This window comes from Microcebus murinus, chromosome X, assembly GCF_040939455.1.
Source record: "Microcebus murinus isolate Inina chromosome X, M.murinus_Inina_mat1.0, whole genome shotgun sequence".
In the NCBI taxonomy this organism is placed as follows: Eukaryota; Metazoa; Chordata; class Mammalia; order Primates; family Cheirogaleidae; genus Microcebus; species Microcebus murinus.
The window spans coordinates 119,042,231-119,065,007 of record NC_134136.1 but is presented as its reverse complement, the minus strand read 5'-3'; the positions used below and the strand labels follow the sequence as shown (position 1 = coordinate 119,065,007).

The 22,777-nt window shown below is 46.2% G+C and overlaps 1 protein-coding gene across 1 annotated transcript in view; it reads left to right on the top strand.

Moving 5' to 3' along the window:
- DIPK2B (divergent protein kinase domain 2B) overlaps nucleotides 1-15,859 on the top strand; it is a 43,108-nt gene extending 27,249 nt beyond the window's left edge. The window contains exons 3-5 of the mRNA XM_012754086.2: nucleotides 9,345-9,518; nucleotides 12,716-13,004; nucleotides 14,165-15,859. Of these exons, the coding sequence (XP_012609540.1) occupies nucleotides 9,345-9,518; nucleotides 12,716-13,004; nucleotides 14,165-14,505 (804 nt within the window). The 3' untranslated portion in view covers nucleotides 14,506-15,859. The remainder of the gene's footprint in view (nucleotides 1-9,344; nucleotides 9,519-12,715; nucleotides 13,005-14,164) is intronic.
- The last annotated feature ends 6,918 nt before the right edge of the window (nucleotides 15,860-22,777 follow it).

Sequence of the window (22,777 nt, the reverse complement as noted above, 5' to 3'; positions counted from 1 at the left end):
CTATTTAAAAAGCATTACTGTCACATAGAGTAGAACGCACCTCTCTCTGCATGAAGGCAAGTGCGGTGGGTGACAACATCAAGTCAGAAGGCTGGTAGGTGGGCACTGATCCGAGACGGGAGTCGGCAGGTGATGATCAGTGGTCCAGACCCCCTGCTCCCAGGACACAGTGCTGGAGGCTGTGGGCTGGGGCATCCTCTTCCCCAGACCCCAAGGCCAACTTCTGATCCTTGGGTTTTCTTGCCTGAGTGGCCAGTCTGACTAACCCCCTGTGTCTACTTGACCTTTCCAATGGCAGACAGGAGAATAACACTCACCCCAACCTCTCTCTCTGAAATTACTTCCAGAGCTTCCTGACAAGGATTTCCTGGGGTTCCCAATTATTTTTCCCACATTTGAAGACCGTCCTGGATCAATCATAGTTAAGGTGTGGATGGTGTTTGGCCCTCCAGAGGCAACCTTGTTTCCTAGTCAGAGACCCAACTTGTGAAATTTAGGGAAGGAGCATGTAACCATTGACCCCTCGAACTGACACCAGTACCTTGTGTTTACAAAGTGCTCCACAGGCTGTAAAGCGCAGTGACATGTTTATTGTGCATTCGGAAAACATGAAACTGGTGTCTATGAAGTCCAGAAAGCAAGCCAAAGCTTGACAGTGGGGGGTGTCCTTGATGTAAGCTGAACAAATACCATCATCCTCACCTGAGAGATGACAGATCAGAGGCTCAGGAAGGAAAGGGAGCAGCCTGGGCCAGCTGGGGGAGAGGTGACTAAGACAGGTCACAAATGGATATGATACAGTACCTGTATGTTACAGGTCACAATAATGACACCACAAAATGATATGGAGAGTCAAAGACAGGAAAGATCAGCTATAAAGCTAAAGACATATAACAACAGCTCCAGATAGTCTAACCCGGAAGACTAGGAAAACGGTGGAGTCACTTACACTAATGGAAAAATTAGGAAAGGGTGTTGTCTTTGGGGCAAATAATAAGAGCAAATACTTCTAGAGTCCTTCCCATGTACCAGGCATTGTTCTCACAGATGTGACCCTCTCAACACCCTCATGAGGCAGGTGCCATAATTATTAGGGTAACCATCTATTCAAGTTTGCCTGAGACAGACCCAGTGTATGTCTGATGTCCTCATTTAATTATTAAAACCACCTGTTTTGCTCTCAAAAATATCTGATTTAGAAGATAAGTCATATGGTCTTCTTAATTATCATCCCTCAGTTATACATGAGGAAACTGAGGCAAGGATAAAGATCTTACTTTGAGTCATGCAGTTGTTAAGTGACAGAGCTGGAATTTGTACCCAAGCAGCTTGACTTTAAAGGACATGGCTGTAACTATTTCATCACACTGCCTCCCAAAGGAGGTGTTGAATCCAGCTTGTCACCTTTGGAGTTTGGGGTGGAGACTGTCTGGCCATCCAGCAGAGATCCTTCCCCAGGTGGATGGAACACAAGACAGAGTAAAGGGAAGCAGGCCTGGGAATGCGACACATAGGACATGCCAGGAGGCACTGGTAGAGGCAGGAGAATGGATAAAGCCACGTATATGTCTCCACACGTTCAGGGCGGCTCTCTCTTCATTACTCCTCTTTTGGGAACCGTCCCCAGTGACTGAAACAGAACTTTTCTCAAGCCTTCTGCTCCTGAGGGAACATTCTGTCAGGGCTCAACTCAGAACCTCTGCAAAGTACCAAAAGTCTAAACAAACAAAAGCCCTGCCCAATAAAAGGATGTCACTCAGAGTTAGAGGACCTGTACTGTGTAAAACTGTAGCTCTGCAAGAGACAGGCCTTCCAGTTTAAGGGAAATATTTCATATCCCTTGCCCCACCCCACCAAATCTACGTGGTTGTTTTTTTTTTTTTAATTTAATGTGGTTTTAACATCTATTCAAGTCTCCTGAGTATATTATCTACTCTAAGATGATCAAGGCAAACTCCAAGTTCTACACCCACTCTTGGCTTATTTGCTCTCCCTGCTTCTACCCTCTGTGCCCAACTTCCCTTCAGTGACTGAGTTTCACAGAACCCAAATTGATCACCTAGGTGAATGATAGCAGAAAGAAACTTCCTAATGGGGGAAGGGACTTATCTTAAACCTGCCATTTCTTATGGATTTCAAAGCAAAATTGAAATGATTTGGGGAGATCTACTTTCCATATTCCTCTCCCTCCTCTAGGATATGTAACAGCGAGCTAAGAGGGTAAACTTTGGCTATAAATTTAACCGAGAATTTCGATGACATTTTTGGATGTCTAAACTGCCAAAATCATCCAAATGGCTTCTCTGAAATAATCACTGTGGTGGCCAGGCACTTGTAGAAAGAAAAGTTAACACACTAAAAAGCCTTGCATTGTGTCTTCTGGGTTTCAGAGGAAAAAATAATTAGAAAGAACTTGAGGCCGGGCGCTGTGGCTCACGCCTGTAATCCTAGTTCTCTGGGAGGCCGAGGCGGGTGGATCGTTGCAGCTCAGAAGTTCAAGACCAGCCTGAGCAAGAGCGAGACCCCGTCTCTACTAAAAATAAAAAAAAAATAAAATAAAAAATTTAATTGGCCAACTGAAAATGGAAAAAAAAAATAAAGGAATAAAAAAAAATTTAAAAAAAAAAGAAAGAACTTGAGTAAAGGGGGAAAAAAATCTACCTACTGACGTATGAAAATAACTGCAGAATGTTTCTCTTCATAACATAAACCAAACGGGAGCGTTCATGGGTTCGAACACAATGTAGCTTGAAGAAATGTTCAGTAACTTTTGGTTTAATTACCCCCAACTGAGATAATTATTGCATTGTCATTGTTTTAATTATGGCACATTGATTAACTGTGATACATGATTAACCTAAGCCCCATTTCACAAGCATATTTAACAACTAAATCATGTAAAAGCTGTGTAACCAGAAAGTAAACTTATAGGTTTATTAGCACTAGAACTTTCTCTTCTTCCTGGATGCTAGGAGAGCTTGAGAACAATAAGTTTACACAAACTCAAAGTTCATTTGTTCAAGATGTCCCTTAGCTTTCCAAATCTAGCTGCCAAAGGTGACCTTCTTACTGAGAAAAGCTGACTTTTGATCTTTCTAAGAGCAGTTTGTGTTCTTTTTGTGTACATTTATATCCACTGGAGCAAATATTAAAATATGTTCAGTAGTGGTGAATCTTTGTCTTTGGAGTAATATTTACCTTTGGAAAGTGCCAAAAGTCATACAGAAGCAAGTTGGATGTTTAATATGGGAAACGGATATTATGGCCATATAGGGGCCCAGGATGGTGAATGCTTTAAAAAGGTTCACACATATTATCTTCCTTGCCATTCCTGTGAGGTAGGAGAAAAGACACCATCATGCCTGCCCCCCCCCCCCCACACACACACACACTTACAGGGGTAGAAGTGAGAATCAGTAGGCTCAGGACCTCCCTTCCTAACACACTGCCCTTCCTTTGAGCCTCAATAAAGCCACATTTCTCTGGTTGTTGGGGTTCTTGGCTATCCTGGAGATGAGGAGCAAAGAGTCAGTGAGCCCACTGTCTGGAAAAGGAGTTTCTGGTAAGGCCATCCCTGGCCTAGAACTTGGTATAGAAGCTTCCAAGACCTGGGCAGTTCTGGCATCCAGCAACCATGAATCTGGTGTGTCAGCCCCTCTCTCATGGGCCCCCAATCACCTTGGCTCATGGCATCTCTGCTTCATTCCATAGCACTGGCCACCCCCTCTTTCTCAGATAGATCCCAAATCTAAATCCCAAAAGAAAGTCAGAATAATTGGCTTACCTCTTCATCAACAGCCCATTGGGTAGCCTTCCATACCAGTCACCCTCGTCCAGCAAAGATGGCCTCACCCTGCTGCCCTAAGCGGGTGACCACGGGAGGGGAAGCTTCAGCTAGGATAGGACACAGGGCATGGAAGTACCACACTGGTTATGGAAGGCACATCTAGAATGTAGCAGTGACAATGCCAATGCTGATGACTGTGATGGTGACAATGATACATACCATTTACTGACTACAGAGCATGTGTCTCTCACCATGCCAGGCCTTTTGTATGCATGTTCTGCTAGGCTTGTAAACCAAGTCTGTGCTCAAGCTCCAAAGAGATAGCTGGACAGGCAGCAGTAGAGAATTCCAACAGTGTCTCCAGTTCTTCCACCATGCTAAAATGTACTATGCAGTATCATGACTTCTGGCATCTTTTGCTGGCCGAAACGACCAAAGGGGTAATCCTACTACCTTCACCCATCCCTGACCCAACATATGAAGTCTAAAAATGGAGGCATCTAGGATTCCAGCTCTCCTTTTCTCCTTGTCACCTTGATTTGCCGCATGGGTCTAATAGCCAACTGGAGTCAATACATGGCCCTTGTATAGTCAATACCTTTCCAGCTGCAACCTGTCACTCCTGATTCTTCTTTCTGCTCCAGCCCTCCTTGCTATCTGGAAGAAAGGCTCAGACCTTCTGAGAAGGCAGAGCTGATACTATGTGAGGGGTCAGTAACCCCATCTCTCCTCCAAGCATATATGAGTACCACCTGAGAGATTCGTTTGCTTGGTTTTGAAGGTTGTCTGGTTTTCTAGAGAACCCTTATTATGGTGTGCAAACACCCTTTTAAAGGGTAACTTGTTGGGCTTTTATTAAATATTAACCAAAATCTTCTGGGGAAAAATGACGGCTGTCAAAGGAGTGATGAGAAGTCATCACCCTCACCAAGTGTCCTTATTCTACCATTAAGAATGCACAATCGTATTTGTCTCCAAAATAAAGGAAGAAGGCTGCTCAGGTACTTCTTCCAAAACTCCTAAGATGGGAATGTTGAATCGCATCTCAATTCCTTATCTCCCATGTTCCCCACCTGTGTTGCCCAGACTTGCCTGATAACAAGAATGACCCAGGACACCTGTCAAAATGCAGAGTCCTAGGCCCCCACCAGACTTTCCTACCCACAATTCTAGGCAGGAGCCTGGGGATCTGTATTTTTATAGCATACCAAAGGCCTTGATCACCAGTAAAGTTTGGGACACTGCCATACTCTGAAACCACTAAATTTTTTTTTGTCTCTTTCCACATTAAATCATTTTAATCCTTACTGCTATCAAGGTGTGAAAGCAAACTTGGACACCAATAAGCAGCATGATCTTAACAAGCCAATTCCCTTTCCTGGTCCTTATTCTCATCTGAAAAGTGGGAGTATTTTACTAGATCACTTAATAATGCAGTCTACCATTTGCATTTGCCAGCATGGGCTATGAAAAGTAATGTCACAAATGTTTTCCACAGATTTTCTGAAGACTTTTTACAATCAATCACTTTAAATTTCCAGGGATATCACCAGGACCAGAGAGAACTAAAGGCTCCAAGTCCCTGTGAATGCTGAGATGATGCCTGTGAAAAGGCCTGGCATAGGGCCCAATACTTAGAGCTTCCAGAAAGTGTTAGCCTCCTTCTCCCAACCATGTCATGCCAACGACATTTGCAAATAGTAATCACTACAGGGGCTTCTGCATCAGCCCTCCACATGCAGCTCTCATGCCACCCCCCTGAATTCACCACACACAGGGCCACCAGCAGTGGGCTACCTTTGCACAATATTTTCCAATGGCAAGTGGTCAATTCCAAAGCTCGGACTCTTTCCATCACACCATGGTCCCCTAGATAAGGCCATCACTCAGACTGCCCCAACCCAGATGTGGTCCCTCTGTGGTTTACTTCTGAAGAGACCCTCAGTCTGGGCAGATTTTACCCATGGGATGGAGCCTGAGAGGGAAATAGGGCAATTCTGACAAGATTGCCAAAGATCCACATAACTTTTATGTTTTGGTCTGCTGTGAAGAGAAACCCCTTCTTGCTCTACTAATGGGTGAACTCTGATCTCTAGCTTCTAGAGAGAAACAAAAGCACAGCTTTTTTACTTTTTAAGTGTCTCCATCAGAGTCATGAAATCATCTGTCAAGACTTTTTAACTTCTATGCTTCCGTTCTGATAAGAACCTTTTAAATGAGGACACTGCTGATCGCTACTGATGTTTTTTGAGCAAACACACTCAGGGCTATGGATGAAAGCCAATCCAAGGTAAAAGGACTCATTGGGGGAAGTTAAGTCTCCTGTACTCAGATTTCACTAGAAGCTTCAAAGGCGGAAACAAGTCTAGATTTCAGTCTCAGTTGCTGTCTGTTTCTGCAATGAACAAGAGTTTTTCTCTTAGCCAGTGTATCAGGCAGGGTTCTCCCACAGAAACAGAACCAGTAGGAGACATATACAATATACATCCAGATTTATTTCAAGGAATTGACTTATGTGATTGTTGGGGCTGGCGAGTCCAAAATTCCTAGGGTAGGCCAGCAGACTGGAAATCTTCAGGCAAGAGTGGATGCTGCAGTCTGCAGGTGGAATTTCTTGTTCCTCAGAAAATTCGCAGTTTTGCTCTTAAGGCCTTCAACTGATTAGATCAGGCCCATCTAGATTACTACTGCTAGAATCTCCTTCACTTAAAGTCAACTGATTGGACATGTTAAGCACAACTACAAAATGCCTCCACAGCAACACCCAGATTTGTGTTTGATAGAATAACTGGGTACCATAGCCTAGCCAAGCTGGCACATAAAGTTAACCATCATGGCAACATACCCATTAAATTTTGTTGACTGTTTTACAGGCTGTTAGAGATTGTGGTAGAGAAATGTGATCAGCACTTTCAGTATCACCCTGCACTGATGGTCCCTGTTAAGTGACAATACAGCAGAGCAAAAGCCCCGTCACTAGCACCATACCATGAACATATTGACTGGCTGGCTGGTTCCCTAACGGATAGTGGCTGACAGGAAATGTGAGGATGAGGAAACAGGGCATGTGACAGAGAGGGACAATGAAGGGCCAGAGTTTGGTTTTCCTTTTGCCTTTCATTGGAAGGTGGTTAAGGTAATTCTGTTGCCCAGGTATGCAGAAGGAAGCAATGATTTAGAAACTCCAAAGCAGTAAGTAATCCCCAAAAGTAGTATATTTGATTTTGAAATGAATAATTATTTTATCGGAAACATGTAGTTTCCCAATTCTGTTCACTATTGGCCAATATAATTGTGGACTTGCACTTGGCCAGCACACGCCAAACAGAAGTAGACAAAGCCTGCTTAAAATGACTTCAACGTTCCTCCTCTGTCCTTTCTCAGTAGTGATACTCTAGCTTCAAGGAATCCTAACATACCTGTAGTTTCCAGAATATTCTCTTCCATCTCAAAGGGTTCTGTATATACTCTTCCTTCTGCATAACATACTCTTCCACCCTCTTTATAAGTTCACTCTACCCAGGCTTAAGGCCTCAGCTTAGATCAGGACTTCACAATCCTACTGCCAACAAAGATTTGAAGACTTCACTATCTTTCAAGAAGTCTTTTAGGGTCTCACAAAAATGTTTTGATTTCTTTTAAAATAAGAAGGAAAAAAATGAAACTTTAAGCCCAAGAACATGTCTGACTATATAATATTAACATATGTATCTTTATACCAATGCAGTTGTGAAATATAATTTTTAATATTTTTCATGGAGGAAGGGACCCATGAAGGCAAGGGTACCAAGAGCCCACAGAAGTTATAATGTGGCCCAGCAGGCTCCGATAGCTCACTGCAATAGTTCTTTCTGCATCACATCATAATGGCTGGGCACTTGATGTTCTCTTCCAGCTGACAAGTCGGGGCCTGTTTTGTTCCCCTTCATGTCCACAGATATAGTTTGAATCGAGTCTGGTCCTCAGTAGATGCTCTGCAAACATCGGTGGGTAAATGAATAAATGAATGAATAAATGAGTGTCCTGATGCCAGCTAAGTGCAGGGTTACATGATGTGATCCTCTCATCCCCAATAAAGATACGGGTGCAAGTCCTGCCTGGCTCCATCTACCTTTAACCTGGTGTACTGTCTTGGTTTCCATACCAGGTATATGTGACTTGGTGCAACTCGCTTAATCTCTCTAAATCTCAGTATTGCCATCTGTAAAATGGAGCAATAATAAGTTCTTGTGAGGAGTAAATGAATGAACATACTACCTGGGAGGCGCTTAGAAACAGTTTCTGTTGTGTAGTAAGCAGTCGATAATTATTACCTATAATTATTGCTGTTGTTACAGCCAATTAGTATCCTACCTCTCCCAGAGATATTTTCATTTAAGAACTGGCTCTTGGAGAAGAGAAGAAATTACTTATCCCCCACCCTGTCCCCTGCCCCACAACAATCATCTCTAATGGTGGAATTTCGGGGTGTGTAGGATGAGACTAACAGAAGCAAAGAGAACTTCTCTGGGTAGCTTACTGGAATGGGGGCGGGGCAAGACCTATTACAGGGGAAAGTGCACGGTTATTAGAGTGTAACCCACTGAGTTCAAATCCTGAATCCAACCCTTCTAACCATTACCTATGTTCTGCAAACATCCAATTCCTTAGTTGCAAAATGAGTCCTAATGGGATTCATGTCAAAATGGGTCAAAATGGGTCCTAATAGCACCTACCTCCTGGGGTGCCTGAAAGGATAAAAGGAGCTATTGTGTACGAATTGTGAATTCCAATCTATTAACTTACTTGATCCTGATGCCCTTTTAGATGCTATTACCATCCCCCTCACTTTAACTGGAACCGGAGGTACAGAGAGACTAAGTTACTTGTTTGAGGTCACACAGTCAGTGGTAGTTGGCTTAGCTGGGTTGAATACTGGCAGACTGGCCCCAGGGCCCTGTACTTAACTACGTTTCTTTCTATTAGGAGATACGTTGTCTTCTTGGTTCAGCATAAGGAGAAAGGTGTAGGGGAGGGCTGGAAGGCCATGGAAAACAAACCTAGGACTGTCTCTCTGAATTTTATCCCAAGAACAAAGAGGCACAAATAAAGATGCTCACGTGTAGCATCACGGTTATGGCGACTTCGTAGTGAAATGGTGGAAGGAATAGAAAGGGCTGATCGCAGGGGATGAATGCGGCCTGGGATGAGCACTCTTCCCAAGGGCAGGGTGGGATGCGACGGTGGGTGGAGAAGAACCGCCAGCCGGAGGTTGGATGAGGAGGGTCCACCTTCTCTCCCTTCCTCCTCCTCCTGCCACCTGCCCAGTGCCCTCCTGCCCTGCCGCCCCGGAAGGCCCAGTCCCTCCCTAGGCTCTCAGGGCTCCTGTGCCCCTTCCTGCCCCAAGGGTCTCCCCTTCCCAGCCTGGGCAGCGCCACTACCCCAGCCAGCCTCCCACCCCACTTGGGCCCCCAACCCCAAGGTCTCCCCCACCAGCAGGACCTGTCCGCGCCCCCCATTGCCCCCAAGGAGCGCTCAACACCCTTTCTCCTCCTGCCTTTCTCCCACCTGCCCGCAGGGCCTGCCCAGCCCACTCCTGCGCTGCCCGTCACAGCGACTCCTGGATCGCGTGGTCCGGCGCTACGCCGAAGTGGCCGATTCTGGCAGCATCTTCATGGCCCACTTCACCGACCGCGACAAGCTGCGTCTGCTCTACACGCTGGCTGTCAACGCGCACCCCATCCTTCTCCAGGTGTGCGGCTGCGGCAAGCCTACCAGGTTGAGGGGCAATCTCGGACTCCCAGGAGCTGGCTCTGGGTTCATTTCTCTCCTTCTCTTTACTGCACTCCTTGGGGCCACCAGCCCATGGGTAGGACCTTTGTGGCATTCAAAAAATACTTGTTGGTGGTGGCTCATGCTTACAATCCCAGTGTCTCTGGAGGCTGAGGCAGGAGGATCACTTGAGGCCAGGAGTTCGAGACCAGCCTGGGCAATGTATTGAGAAATCCTATCTCTAAAATATTTTTTTAAAAATTAGCAAGCATCTCTAGTCCAAGTGACTTAGAAGGCTGAGGTGGGAAGATCACTTGAGCCCAGGAGTTCAGGCTGCAGTGAGCTATGATCAAGCCACTGCTTGCCAGGCTGGGTGATAGAGCAAGACCCCCTCTCAAAAAGAAAAGAAAGGCTGGGTACGGTGGCTCACACCTGTAATCCTAGCACTCTGGGGGGCCGAGGCAGGCGGATCATTTGAGCTCAGGAGTTCGAGACCAGCCTGAGCAAGAGTGAGACCCCATCTCTACTAAAAAATAGAAAGAAATTAGCTGGACAACTAATATATATATATATATATATATATATTTAGCTTGGCATGGTGACACATGCCTATAGTCCCAGCTACTCGGGAGGCTGAGGCAGGAGGATTGCTTGAGCCCAGGAGTTTGAGGTTGCTGTGAGCTAGGCTGACGCCACGGCACTCTAGCCTGGGCAACAGAGTGAGACTCTGTATCAAAAAAAAAAAGAAAAAGAAAAAAGAAAAGAAAAGACAGAAAGAGAGAAGGAAGGAAGGAAGGAAGGAAGGAAGGAAGGAAGGAAGGAAGGAAGGAAGGAAGGAAGGAAGGAAGGAAGGAAGGAAGGAAGGAAGGAAGGAAGGGAGGGAGGGAGGGAGGGAGGGAGGGAGGGAGGGAGGGAGGGAGGGAGGGAGGGAGGGAAAGAGAGAAGGAAGGAAGGAAGGAAGGAAGGAAGGAAGGAGAAAAATATTTGTTGGTTTCTGCAATGTTGAAGGTGCTGTGGCTGCTATAGAGGAAAGAGGGAGCGCACAGCAGGAGGTGGGTAGTTGGGGACAGTAGCCACCTTCACTGCTTGAGGCAGCCCTGAAGAGCTTCATGAAGTAGGGCAGCTTTGCCCTGTACGTCAAAGATCAGTAAAGTTTGAACAAGCTCAGGAGGTGGGGAAATAGCCAAGAATGATCCACCCAGAGATGTGCCCTGCAGCTATGCTTGGAAAGGAGAAAAAAAAAAAAATAGAAGTAACCTAAGTGTCCAGCAACATGGAATGGGCAAATATCAATAAATGCGGACACATTAGGGTCTGGGTCAACAAGACAGGTATGGTGACCCCTGCTTTCATGCAGTTTCCAGTCCAGTGGGAAACCAACATCCATGGAACAGGTAGAGCCCAATCTCTCCAATTGCCCCCTGACCCTAAGGGTCAGAACACAGAGGTCACCTAATGGATGCAAAAGGAAGTTGAAAGTGAGAGGGAATCGTAGGGAAAGAAAGATGAATAGAGAAAACAGGAGGAAGAAGAGGGAGAAGAGGAGAAGAGAAAAAAGAGGAAGGGAAGAAGGTACACGTGGAAGAGAAAGAAGCCATAGCAAAGACGGTTAATGAATATTGACCAGAGAGATGACGGCTGAATACGTAATAGCAGCTCTCATTTAACTGGCACCTGCCACATACCAGGCATATTGCATTGAGTGTTTGACATCATTACCTCATTTAATATTGACAGAAACCACCTGGAAATATCATTATTGTCCCCCTTTCCAGATGAGGTTAAGTTGTGCTCTGAGAGGTGAAGTGACTTGGCCAAACTCACTTAGCCAGTGTTGGCGATGGAACCCAAACCCAGAGCTATCTGCCTCAGAAGCCGTGCTCTTCCTCCTAACATTGGCATTTGAAATACTAGTGGAGGAAGATGAATTGCTTGTTGTCCTGCACTCTCCGAGCAGACCCTGGCTACTCCGAGGCCTGCCTCCTGAGAGGTGTGGGTTGAAACCATGTGGCTGAGACCCTCCACTCAACCCTGGGCTCATGGCATGGAACCCAGGAATGGCTGCGTGGCCACATAGTGGGCCCGGGACCTCCCTCCACAGCACATGGTGGGAAATGTCCCATCTGGGCAGGGGAAACTCCAAGAGCTAATGGGCATGGGTTCTTCACAGTGTGTGGGGGGGCGGGGGGGATAAAAAGGGCAGAAGACCTCAGAAAACCATCAGAGAGGGAGATAGCTTTGTTCTTTAAAGAAGAAAAACAAGGAATAAAATGCTGACTATGTATAGTTTCTGTTATTTTCCCCATAGAGACACCATTCTAGATACAGCTGCTTCAATCAATAGTCAAGAAAAGGCCAACCAAGCTTCCCTCCTCCCATTTTCATCTCAGAAATCCACAAGTTTGGTGCTCTTACAAGGAGACAAAGGAGACAAGCCCAGACTGTGTTTCCCTAGGCTGTCTGGAAGGTTCCAGTCAGTTGGGGAACATCTGTATGATGTACATTACGTAGTTACCCCAGCCAGGCAGATTCACCCAGGGCTGGCAGGAGAAAGACTTAGGGCCAATGTAGTGGTTCCCAAAACTTGAGTCACCCAAGAGCCACCTTCATGATTTTTGCCCTATGCCAGAACAGGTACATATACTGTACCTGTTTTAAAATATTTTTAAATATTTTAAAATTTTTTAAATATTTTTCTTTAAATCAGACTTAAGTTGACCCTCTATTATTTTTCCCATAGCTTCTTCCTAAGCAGTGATATCTGTGAAATCTAAAAGATGAGTTATAGTTCTTCAACTACACAACTCTTAAAATAAACATATTTTCCCAAATCCTGGACACCATATAAAATTGTGGCAAGTTCATTCTCATGCCCCACTTGGAGGAAGTCTGTTGAAATACAGTCTACTGCAAAGAAATGAGAACAGTGTCTTTTTCTGAATCTTTCCATTGAGAACAAAATTAAAAAGTGGGCAGGGGCTGGGGTATTTCCATGCTTCAAGAGGGATATAAAAGGTTGAGAGACACTTTGCTGACACATTTTGAGCCCCGGGACACCTGTGTAAGGCTGATCTTTCTGTGCGTGCAATGAGAGATGGAGAGAGAGAGAGAGAGAGAGCTGTCACCATGAGATTTTTCTCTCTGTTCCTCTAATGCCTCCTCCTTCTGGCTTGGCAGATCTTCCCTGGGGCTGAGGGATGGCCACTGCCCAAGTACTTGGGCTCCTGTGGCAGATTCCTCGTCAGCACCAGCACCAGACCGCTGCAGGAATTCTACAGCGCACCCCCAGACCAGGCAGCCGACCTCGCCTACCAGCTCCTTGGTGTCCTGGAGTCTCTGAGGAGCAACGATTTGAACTATTTCTTCTATTTCACCCATATTGAGGCAGACATGTTTGGCATCTTTAACAACGGGCATCTGTTCATCCGGGATGCCAGCACACTGGGTGTCATCGACAAGCAGGAAGGTACTCAGCGTGGGCTTGGCTGAGCAGCTGTCAGAGGGGAAGTCAGGGTGACAGGAGCTAGGGAGGGGTGGCTGGGGGTCACACTACTGAGCCTTTCTCATCTCCACATGTCACAGTGAGAGCAACCCAAGTTCAGGGAATGTTAAATGTCATGTAAAATGTCCCTCACCCTCATTTGAGTTTCTGCTCCATCTCCCAAGCAAAGTGGACTTGGCCTTGTCCACGAGGGGCATTGCACATAGTGGCACGGCCCGGGCTGCACTCCCACAGGGCAGTGCTAGTGTCCTCTCGGGTCTGTGTGGCTCGGGGACCCATGCTGCTTCTCCTAACACACACACAAAACTCCTGAGTCCATCCTCGCCTCAGAGCTTTTCTCATCAGATGCTTTTAGCCTTTATCGAAAGCCTACATTGGTACCTTTTGCAATCCATTTTGGCACATTTAATTTTTATAAAGTTTTCAAATTCTAAAGCATGGAACCGAATGAAGTGGATGAGTGACTCATGTTTCTCACTATGTGCAAAGGCTCATCCAGAGTTCTAGAACCCTTTGAACACTCCAATCTCTAACAGTGACCAAATTTTCTTAGCCCGAGGAGGGGACAAAGGATTTTCTTTTCCAATTTCTGAGTTTGTTTATATGAGAGGGCCTACAAAGATAGACAAATTAAACCACACTTACTCATTTCCTCATTTGTCCTTATTAAGTAGACTCAAATTAGAAGAAATGAGGCTAATTCCAGAATATTCAGGATATGTATTATAAATCACTAAAGGTCAGTCCCAATACAACCCTTTGAATGAATATTCAGAATTACCTGTTTTTTCTCCTGCCTTTGTATTTTAAAAGAGCAAATGAAACCAGTCTTAATAGTTTCCTGAGTTCCTTAATTCAATAATAATGAGAGACTTACAATTATAAGCCCAACTTCTCATAGGGATAAGTGGGTTTTCCATGCCTAGGCCTCAACCTATTATGGCAGAGAGAGTTCCACCCATGTGGTTCTCAGAAGGAGCCATTGTGTCCCTGAGCTCTAAATCTCCTGGTGACAAGGAAATGCTAAGAGACTAAACCAGTTTGCCCAGCAATTCTAATTAGTGGCGCCCTCCTCCAAGGAGCACAGGTTGCACGATATGTAATATTCCCCGTTTCTCTTCTAGGCAGCCAAGCAGCCACCAGGGCAGGAGAGAATAAAGACATTTTTAGCTGCCTGGTTTCTGGCTGCCAGGCCCAGCTACCCTCCTGTGACACCATCCCTGAGAAGCAGAGCCTGGTACTGGTGTGTCAGCAGTTGCTGCCTCGACTTCTCCAGAAGAGGTTCCCCTCCCCGGTGCAAGAGGAGATAGACAACGCTCTCGATGAGTGTGGGGACAGTGCCCACCCAGACTCAGAAGTCCTCGGGGCCGCCAGCCGGCTCAAGGACATCCTGAGACCCCTGAGGACCTGTGACCCCAGATTTGCCTACCGCTACCCAGACTGCAAGTATAATGATAAGTTCTGAGGGGCCAGAGCCTAGCTGGCCTCAGGGGACAACACGCTTGGCCCTCCATTCCCCTGGTTGGGTTGCTGCAAGGTTGAAAGCAGCAGCTTTAAACATTAGGAGAAATGCACATTCATTTCCCAGGACTAAGGAACACTCATGCTACCAGAGGGGGGTCGTGTGATACAGTGTGATTGCTGCCCCCCATCCCCTGCTGGCTGGGATGTCCTGGCAGAGTCCAGGGGTGGGCATCAAAAGACCAGAGTGTGGATACTCACTTGATGTCTTTGAGCCTCAGTTTACTCTATTCTGCACCAGATCTTTCGAGTGTGAAAGAAGACAGAGCTGTGAGGGCCCTGGGACACATGCTCAGCACCTCTAGCCCAGGTGGTTACAAAGTGTGCTGTTCTAGAAGCTCACACAAACAGGGCAAATGAGAAAGCCACGCAGGTCAGGATGCTGATGAGGAGGGGGCGCTCCCAGCCACTAGCACTTCAGACTCAGGCAAGAGGCCTCCTTCCTGCTTCCTGTGTGCCAGGGGGTGAGGAGACACATGCCCACCAGGGACATGCCTGCCACAGCCCGCTTCTGGGCCATGCACTGGGTGCCTGGGGCTCCTCCACACACAGTGTGCGTGGGGCACCTGGTGGCGTGGGAAGGAGCCCGGGTGAGAAGAGCAGGAGCTGGGAGGACCATCATGTCAGGCTACAAGGCTGAGCCCCAGTGAAGGAGAGAAGGCCAGGTGGAAGCTCGCTAGGCAGCTGTCCTCGAAATTGAAGAAAGGTTCAACAAGGCTGTCAGGGTGTCCTTGAGGCAAAAGCAGCCATCAGAGGAGCCCTGTGCCTCCCACAAATGGACCCCCTTAGCATCCCCACTGCACTTAGTCATTGGCAGGCATGGCCTGTGGAAAGCGTGACTTTGGCCCCACCGCAAAGATGGGTTTCAGAGCACAGCAGCTGGGGCCCTAGTCAGCCCCTCTCCCTAGAGCAGGAGGTCAGTGCCGGGAGAACATTCTTGTTGTAGCCACAGCTGGGCACCAGGGCCAGCTCTCTCCACACTTGAGACTCTAAGGAGTCCAAGAATTTTCATTCACACTGGGCCTTACAAGTCATTACATAAATATTTTTTTTAAGGTCAGCCAATAGAACATACCTTGCTCAATATTTTTTTAGTTTGTTTTATACTTTTTAAATATTTAGCCACACAGTACGTGGGCTTCCATGTTCACTCTTGCCCTGGCCCCTGAAACATTAGTGGAGCCTCTTCTGGGCCTATGCCCAGCCTCTTTGCCAGTCCTCTACCCCCAGAGACCTTTCAGTCTACCTCCTCTTTTCTACCTCTGAGTCAGAACACTTGGCTGAATAGGCCTTGCTATGCAGATAGGGAAACTGAGGCCCAGGGAGGAGGAGTTATTTCCTGGGATAGTTCCAGAACTCCCATTACCAGTCCATGCTCCTCTTGCCTTCCCCTTCAGTCTCTGCCTCTCACCCTATACTACCCAATTGTGGTCTCTTCACTCACAATTAAAAATGGACCCCTAAAAGCCTTATTTTGTGGTGTACCAGGTTGCCTTTTGGGTTTGCCTTTTGACTGCTGCAGGTACTACCCCGGGGCAAACGTGACAGTGAGGATGATGACAGGCCAACCTTGTGGAAGAGCAGCCTTGGGCTGCCTGAGAATTTTTGAAATGACTGCCTTGTAGCTTGGTGTGCAGGGTAAAGACTGACCACCCTTCCTACCTACACAGTCATGGTCCCTCCCTTGCTGGCCTGACCACAGTGTGGCCTTCTGACAAGAACCCAGGAAAGAGGCTGCAGCCACCAGATCCTCCAGAGTTTCACAGATGAGGAAGAATTTCCGCAGAGATCCTCTGAAGCGTGAGCCCGGCCCCAGTGTTTTCCCACTGCGAAATGCTTCCACATGATGAGCGGCTTCCAGTGAGGGCCCCAGGGTGTCCAGAGTGGGCCATTTCGTGGCCTGAGGTAACCCCCAAACCCCTCCACCACATGTCTGCTCACATGCACAGGTGTGGGGCAAGCACTTACCCCTTATCTCCTACAGACCAATCGCCTGAGACTCTAAGGAATTTTCCTTCAAAACCATTATGTAACTCCTGGAGTTGCTGAAACCAGGCAGGAAATGCAACCGCGGTCCCCTCCTAAATCAGCAGAAAGAGATCTTGTGCCCTAAGTCACTTGAGTGCCCCCTGAAGGGGGCTGTTGGGAGATTTGTTTTTAGTACAAATTATAAGAAGACTATGTGTATGTGCAGCTGTGTTCACATCTGCATTGTAGGCCTAGAGCTAAAGAAGGCAGGGTGGATGTTAGCAGGGCCTACATATGCTTAGGAATGAACTAGAAATAGTTCCCCAGCTAGTGGCTTTTCCAGGTTTAGGAGGTCACAAAGACTTTTTTCTCATACACTTTCATGACAGAGCAGATGTGTTGTTCTTATCAATGTGCCTGAAGACCATGGGCCCCATTCAGGTTCTGCCTTCAGGAAACATCTGCTCCCTCCCCCCAGCCATTTGCTGATGCTCTGTCCCCCTCCATCCCTATGGTGGGCACAGAGCCGAGTTGCCCAAATCTCCCTTCAAAGAACAACTCTCCCCATCGCAGGAGTGTAGTTGGCAGGCAGCCTCAACTGTCAGCCCCTTCAGGCTCTGACTCAGTCACACAGAGTGGCTTTACTTGAGGTCACACCTTTCCTAGAGTATATCTATATCCAGTGACTAGGCATGGGAGGTGTGAAGGCCCAGCCATTTTGGCCTACTGAGCGACAACTCTGACAGGCAATTCTCCTTCCAGAATTCTCCACCAAGCTGGTCAAGATCTGGTTGGGCCTGCATCACAGTCTAACTTCCCTCTGCCTATCCTGCTTCCTCTGCATTCTTTCTACAGAAGTTGATCTCTATTAAACATTTTGCACCCTGTAGTGGGCTGAATGGTGGGCCCCAGAAAGATATGTCCATGTCCCAATCCCCAGAACTATTTCCTTAAATATGATTATTTCCTTAAATGGAAAAAGATGTTATTAGGGATATTGAGAGGAGGGGATCATCCTGGATTATCCAGGTGGGCCCTAAATGCCATTACATGTATCCTTATAAGAGAGAGGCAGAGGGAGTTTTAAGATAGAAGAAGAGCAGATGATGTGAAGACAGAAGAAGAGATTTAGGTGATGTGGCCACAAGCCAAGGAACTCCAGCAGCCATGAGAAGCTGTAAAAGGCAAGAAATGGATTCTCCTGCAGAACCTCCAAAGGGAGTGAGGCCCTGCCCAAACCTTGACTTCAGCCCAGTGAAACGGACTTCAGATTTCTGGCCTCCAGAACTGTGAGAGAATAAATGTCTTTTTTTTTTGAGCCACCCATTTTGTAGTAACTTGTTATAGCACCTATAGGAAACTAATACACTCCCCAAAGTCCACCATAGTATCTGCTTCCAGAGAACTCCACTTGCAACACTCTCCAACTCCCATCTATTGTGATCAATTCAAAAGCATGACCCAACATGAGGGTGTGTGTGATGTGTCCATATCTAGGGCTGAGGGTTTCATTTCTCCACTTAGAAAGTTCCATGCCTGGCTGGGCATGGTGGCTCACGCCTGTAATCCTAGCACTCTGGGGAGGCTGAGGTGGGAGGATCGCTCAAGGTCAGGAGTTCAAGACCAGCCTGAGCAACAGCAATATCCCATCTCTACTGAAAATAGAAAGAAATTAATTGACCAACTAAAAATACATAGAAAAAATAGCTAGGCATGGTGGCACATGCCTGTAGTCTAAGCTACTTGGGAGGCTGAGGCAGGAGGATCGCTTGAGCCCAGGAGTTTGAGGTTGCTGTGAGCTAGGCTGATGCCATGGCACTCCAGCTCGGACAACAGAGTCAGACTCTGTCTCAAAAAAAAAGAAAAGAAAAGATGATTCCATGCTTCATTTAAGCCTGTCTGAGTCCTACCTTGACCCAAAGCTTTTCCTGACAGCCCAGCTCCCAGGGATCCCTTTCTGAATCTTGTCTCTGAACTCTTAGACCATGGGTCTGTGCCACATTTGAGACTAATCCTCAGGGTATGCCAGAGAGATGTGTCCCACCCTCCCATCTAGCTAGGAGCTCCTTGAGTATGGCAATGATATGGGGTGCTTTGCGTCCCCCATAGCAACTGGCACAGAGCTGGGCACAGAGCAGACGCCAGGAAAATGTTCTTGCTTAGGATAATGACCATGTTCTCCAGCCCTCTTTGCTTGCTTGTTGTTCATGCACCGTATTGGTCACACATGAGACAGAGCCACTGCCTCAAGAACAGTGCCTTCCCCTCGATAGCCAGGAGACAGGTGAGTCAACATACAAGTGATTCCAGCCAGAATAAAATCACTGTTGTGACGGTGATATAGCACATCTTATATTTTCCTGGTTAGAGCTGGAACCCATACTACTAAGTGAAGTATCCCAAGAATGGAAAAACAAGCACCAGATATATTTTCCAGCAAACTGGTATTAACTGAGTAGCACCTAAGTGGACACATAGGTACTACAGTAATAGGGTATTGGGCATGTGGGAGGGGGGGAGGGGGGCGGGTATATACATACATAATGAGTGAGATGTGCACCATCTGGGGGATGGTCATGCTGGAGACTCAGACTTGTGGGGGGAGGGGGGGGAAATGGGCATTTATTGAAACCTTAAAATCTGTACCCCCATAATATGACGAAATAAAAAAAAAATCACTGTTGTGTATTCTCAGTCCCCTAGATTTTTGGAGGCGTTATAGTATTTTCCCGAGTTGTATCAGCCACTGCTTTTTAGCCTACACGACGAGTATGTGATTAATGGGGCCCAGGGAAAAATGAAAACATGAGATCCCCTGTTCAAAGATTATTAAGAATTGCAAGATGAGATAGCAAAGCATTAACTAAGCTCAGACCCTCTGCCACTGTGTAGGTTGCAGGCCTGTGAAGCCAGCCCTGGGTGCCTATAAATACTAATGCTCCTTACTCTTAGCATAGAGTATTCTCGGCAATTGCCGGGGTCTCATTTGACCACCACACCCCAGGAGAGTATGTGTGGGACTACCTGGGACAGTATATAAAACATTTAACAATTGCCATGTCAAAAAAAAAACCAAAAACTGATTTATGAGAACAGACTCCACCAGCTACAGCTATCAAGAGGACCAAACCACAGCCCTGCAGGCAAGTTCTTCTTTTCAAATGAGGAAACTGGCTTAAGTGACTTGCCCAAAGTGACAATTTTTAGGTCTTCTGCTTTCCCAGTCCTCCCCTATAGCATCTGACTTCTGCCTATAAGCGATTCCATGAGCCTGAATATTTCTTCTACAGTTAAAATTAATACTTTGTTGAATTTGTGTTCTTTTTTGGAAAGATCTAGAGCTCTGGAATCAGACAGACCTGGTATCACATCATGACTCTGCTGGTTTCTGTGTAACCTTGGGCAGGTTACTTAACCTTTCCTTATCCATAAAAGGGGGAGAAAAATGACCCTTGTGCGGTCATGGTCCTATGTAAATAACACTATGTCCCTCAAGATCCCAGCACACATGGGCATTCTATATTTGAAGGCAAATGTAGAGAGAGAGCAGAGGGTCTCTCAGCAGAAAGGGTTCCTTGCACCGCCAAGGTGAGCACAGTAGCCTCTTGGGAGGGACCCTGATCCTGCCTCAAGTCTCCACTCCAGCCCAGAGGAGCCACGAGGGTGGTTCAAGCTGTAAGACAGTCTGACTGGAGCCATTTTTCTTCCCTCCCCCACCCAGACCCTAGGTGCCTTTCAAGGCAGCGCAGCCTCCACCAGGCTCAGAAGGGAATCCTCAAGTGGGTAATGCTGGGAGGCCTGAAGAAGTCTCTCCACACTCAGTATCTGAAGAGATATGAGGACTGCATCTTGGCCCACTGACAGCTGCATCCTCACTGCCGGTTCACGGTGACGTGGCTTTTCTGCCCATTTCGGGCCTCTCACATATGTTGACACGGCTGAGCTCACATGCACACAAGGATACTCTCTGGTCTATCTTCCACTCTTTATGGTATTGTTGAAAGACAGTGGACAGCTGTGTGTGAGGGTCAAAACACAGGCGGGGGGCCCTTCATTTGTAGATATGATGACCCTGCACAAGGCAACTTAGTGGAATCCACCTGCAAAGGTGGGCGAGGCAACCTGTGCCCACCCATGAGAGCTCTTTGTGGAAGAAGATAAGGAAAGAGGAGAACTCCTGTCCCATTTAGGTGACCAGGACTCAGTCCTGGACTGTGACTCTAGAGGCAGCATGGCCTGGCAGAGGGAGCACCAGTTCTGGAAGCAGACAAGTCTGCCTTCAGAGCCTGCACCAGCCCCTCTGGCAAAAGTCAGTGCATCAAAGTTATGCATCGGAGCAATGATATTCATTGCAATTGAGTAATGAATAAGCAAAGCCATTCATTGTAACTGCAAAATATTGGAAACAACCTAAATGCCCATCCACAGGAGAGTGATCAAATAAAGTACAGTCCATCCACACAATGGGGTATCATGCAGCTGTACAAATGAATGAGGAAGAGCTCTATGAACTGATATGGAATAATTTGTAGGAATACAGTGCTAAGTGAGGGGAGAAAAGCAAAGAGCAAGAGTGTATTTATAGGATGTTACCTTTCACATAAGAAAGAAGATACAAGAAAACATTTCTATAATCTGCTCATTTGGAATGCTCTGGTTGGAAGATGGGGGTAATTCTATGATTGCATATCTCAATAAATCCTATCTGTAGCACAGGAAGAATGAAGCATGGCTAAAGCTCTAATTAGTGGAGCAGCAGCAATCACTCACATTCTCTTAGTAACCAGGATTGGGGATGTTTGGTCGTTTTTGTTTGAACAATGTTCATGTTGTTGTTTGTGCTCAGACGTAAGTACAGCATGGCCTTGTTTTGTCCTGATCCATCTTGGTCACAGAGTGGCCTTGTTTGACGTTGGTGTTTTGAGAAATTATTTATGTTCAAAGAGAACATGAAGGCCAAGCTATGAGGCCCACGCCAGCTGTTGTGGACTGCTTTTGTCCTTCTGAGTGAGACAACCGGTGAAATTCAAATAAGGCCAATTTCAAATAAAGCTAATCCAGTAAATAGCATTTTATCAGTGTTAATTTCTTAGTTTTGATAATGTACTATGGTTATGTAAGACATCAACATGAGGGGAAGTTGGGTGAAGGGTATAGAGGAACTCTGCATACTATTTTGGAACTTTTCTGTAAGTCTAAAATTATTCCAAAATAAAAAGTTAAAAAACAAAAACAAAACCAACTCAGTGCATGAAGTAGGAATTAGTTTGGCACTAGGTGAAGAGGTTTGCTTACATACTGGGGATGTGCTATATAAAACAAAATACATATCTCAAAACACTAAAGCATTACCTGTGTAACACTATGGTCCCAACTACTAGAAACACAAGGAAACCAAGTTGGATTAAAAGGAAGATTCAAGTCTCCCATTTGAGGTTTACTCTAGGGTGATGTTCATTGAGAAGACCCTCCATGGTTTTCATTTCTCTCCCTTTCATTTAATTTGCCCAAGTGAATGTGTCCATACTAGAACCAGGGCTGCCCCTGCCACACTGGAAGGCAGCAGAAAGCTGGGCCTTTCACATGTTCACTTCCGATCCCTTCCCTTCTACACACAGACCACAGGCCATTTAGCTGAATCCATGTTTCTCTCTCCTGCCCATATTGGGAGCTTCTCTCTGAAAAAATCATTCTTTAAGGGGAATTGTGCCAAAAGCAAGTTAGTATTCTCCTTGTCAAAATGACAAATATTTTAATATTTCTTTTCTTTAAATGATCCTACCCAAGGCCAGCAAACATTCAGGAAAAGAGGCAAGTCATGGAAACTTGGTGAGAACATAATCCTATTGAAAAGTAATTTGGCAAAGTTCATCAAGAGCCTCAAAAAGGATGGCACACTCTACCCAGTAATTCCACTTCTGGGATGCTGTCCAAAGGAAGTAATCAAGAATGCAGACAGAGATTTATGCACAGACTGACTGTTAAAAATCATGGATTGAACACTTGTAACCCCTACTAAAATGAAGGAAAGTGGTGGAATTTTTAATAGGCATAAACTAAGACAGAGGAAAATGAAAGAGGAGAAAAAATAGAAGCACAATTTTGAAAGCTGGAAAGCAAATAACTTAGCAGGACCAAAAAAAAAAAAAAAAACACCTCTGAATCCTAAATCGACAGCAAAGAATGCTGAAAACCAACCCAATTTACACCACAAAATCCCTCAAAAGGTTGAGGAATTGGTGGCACTA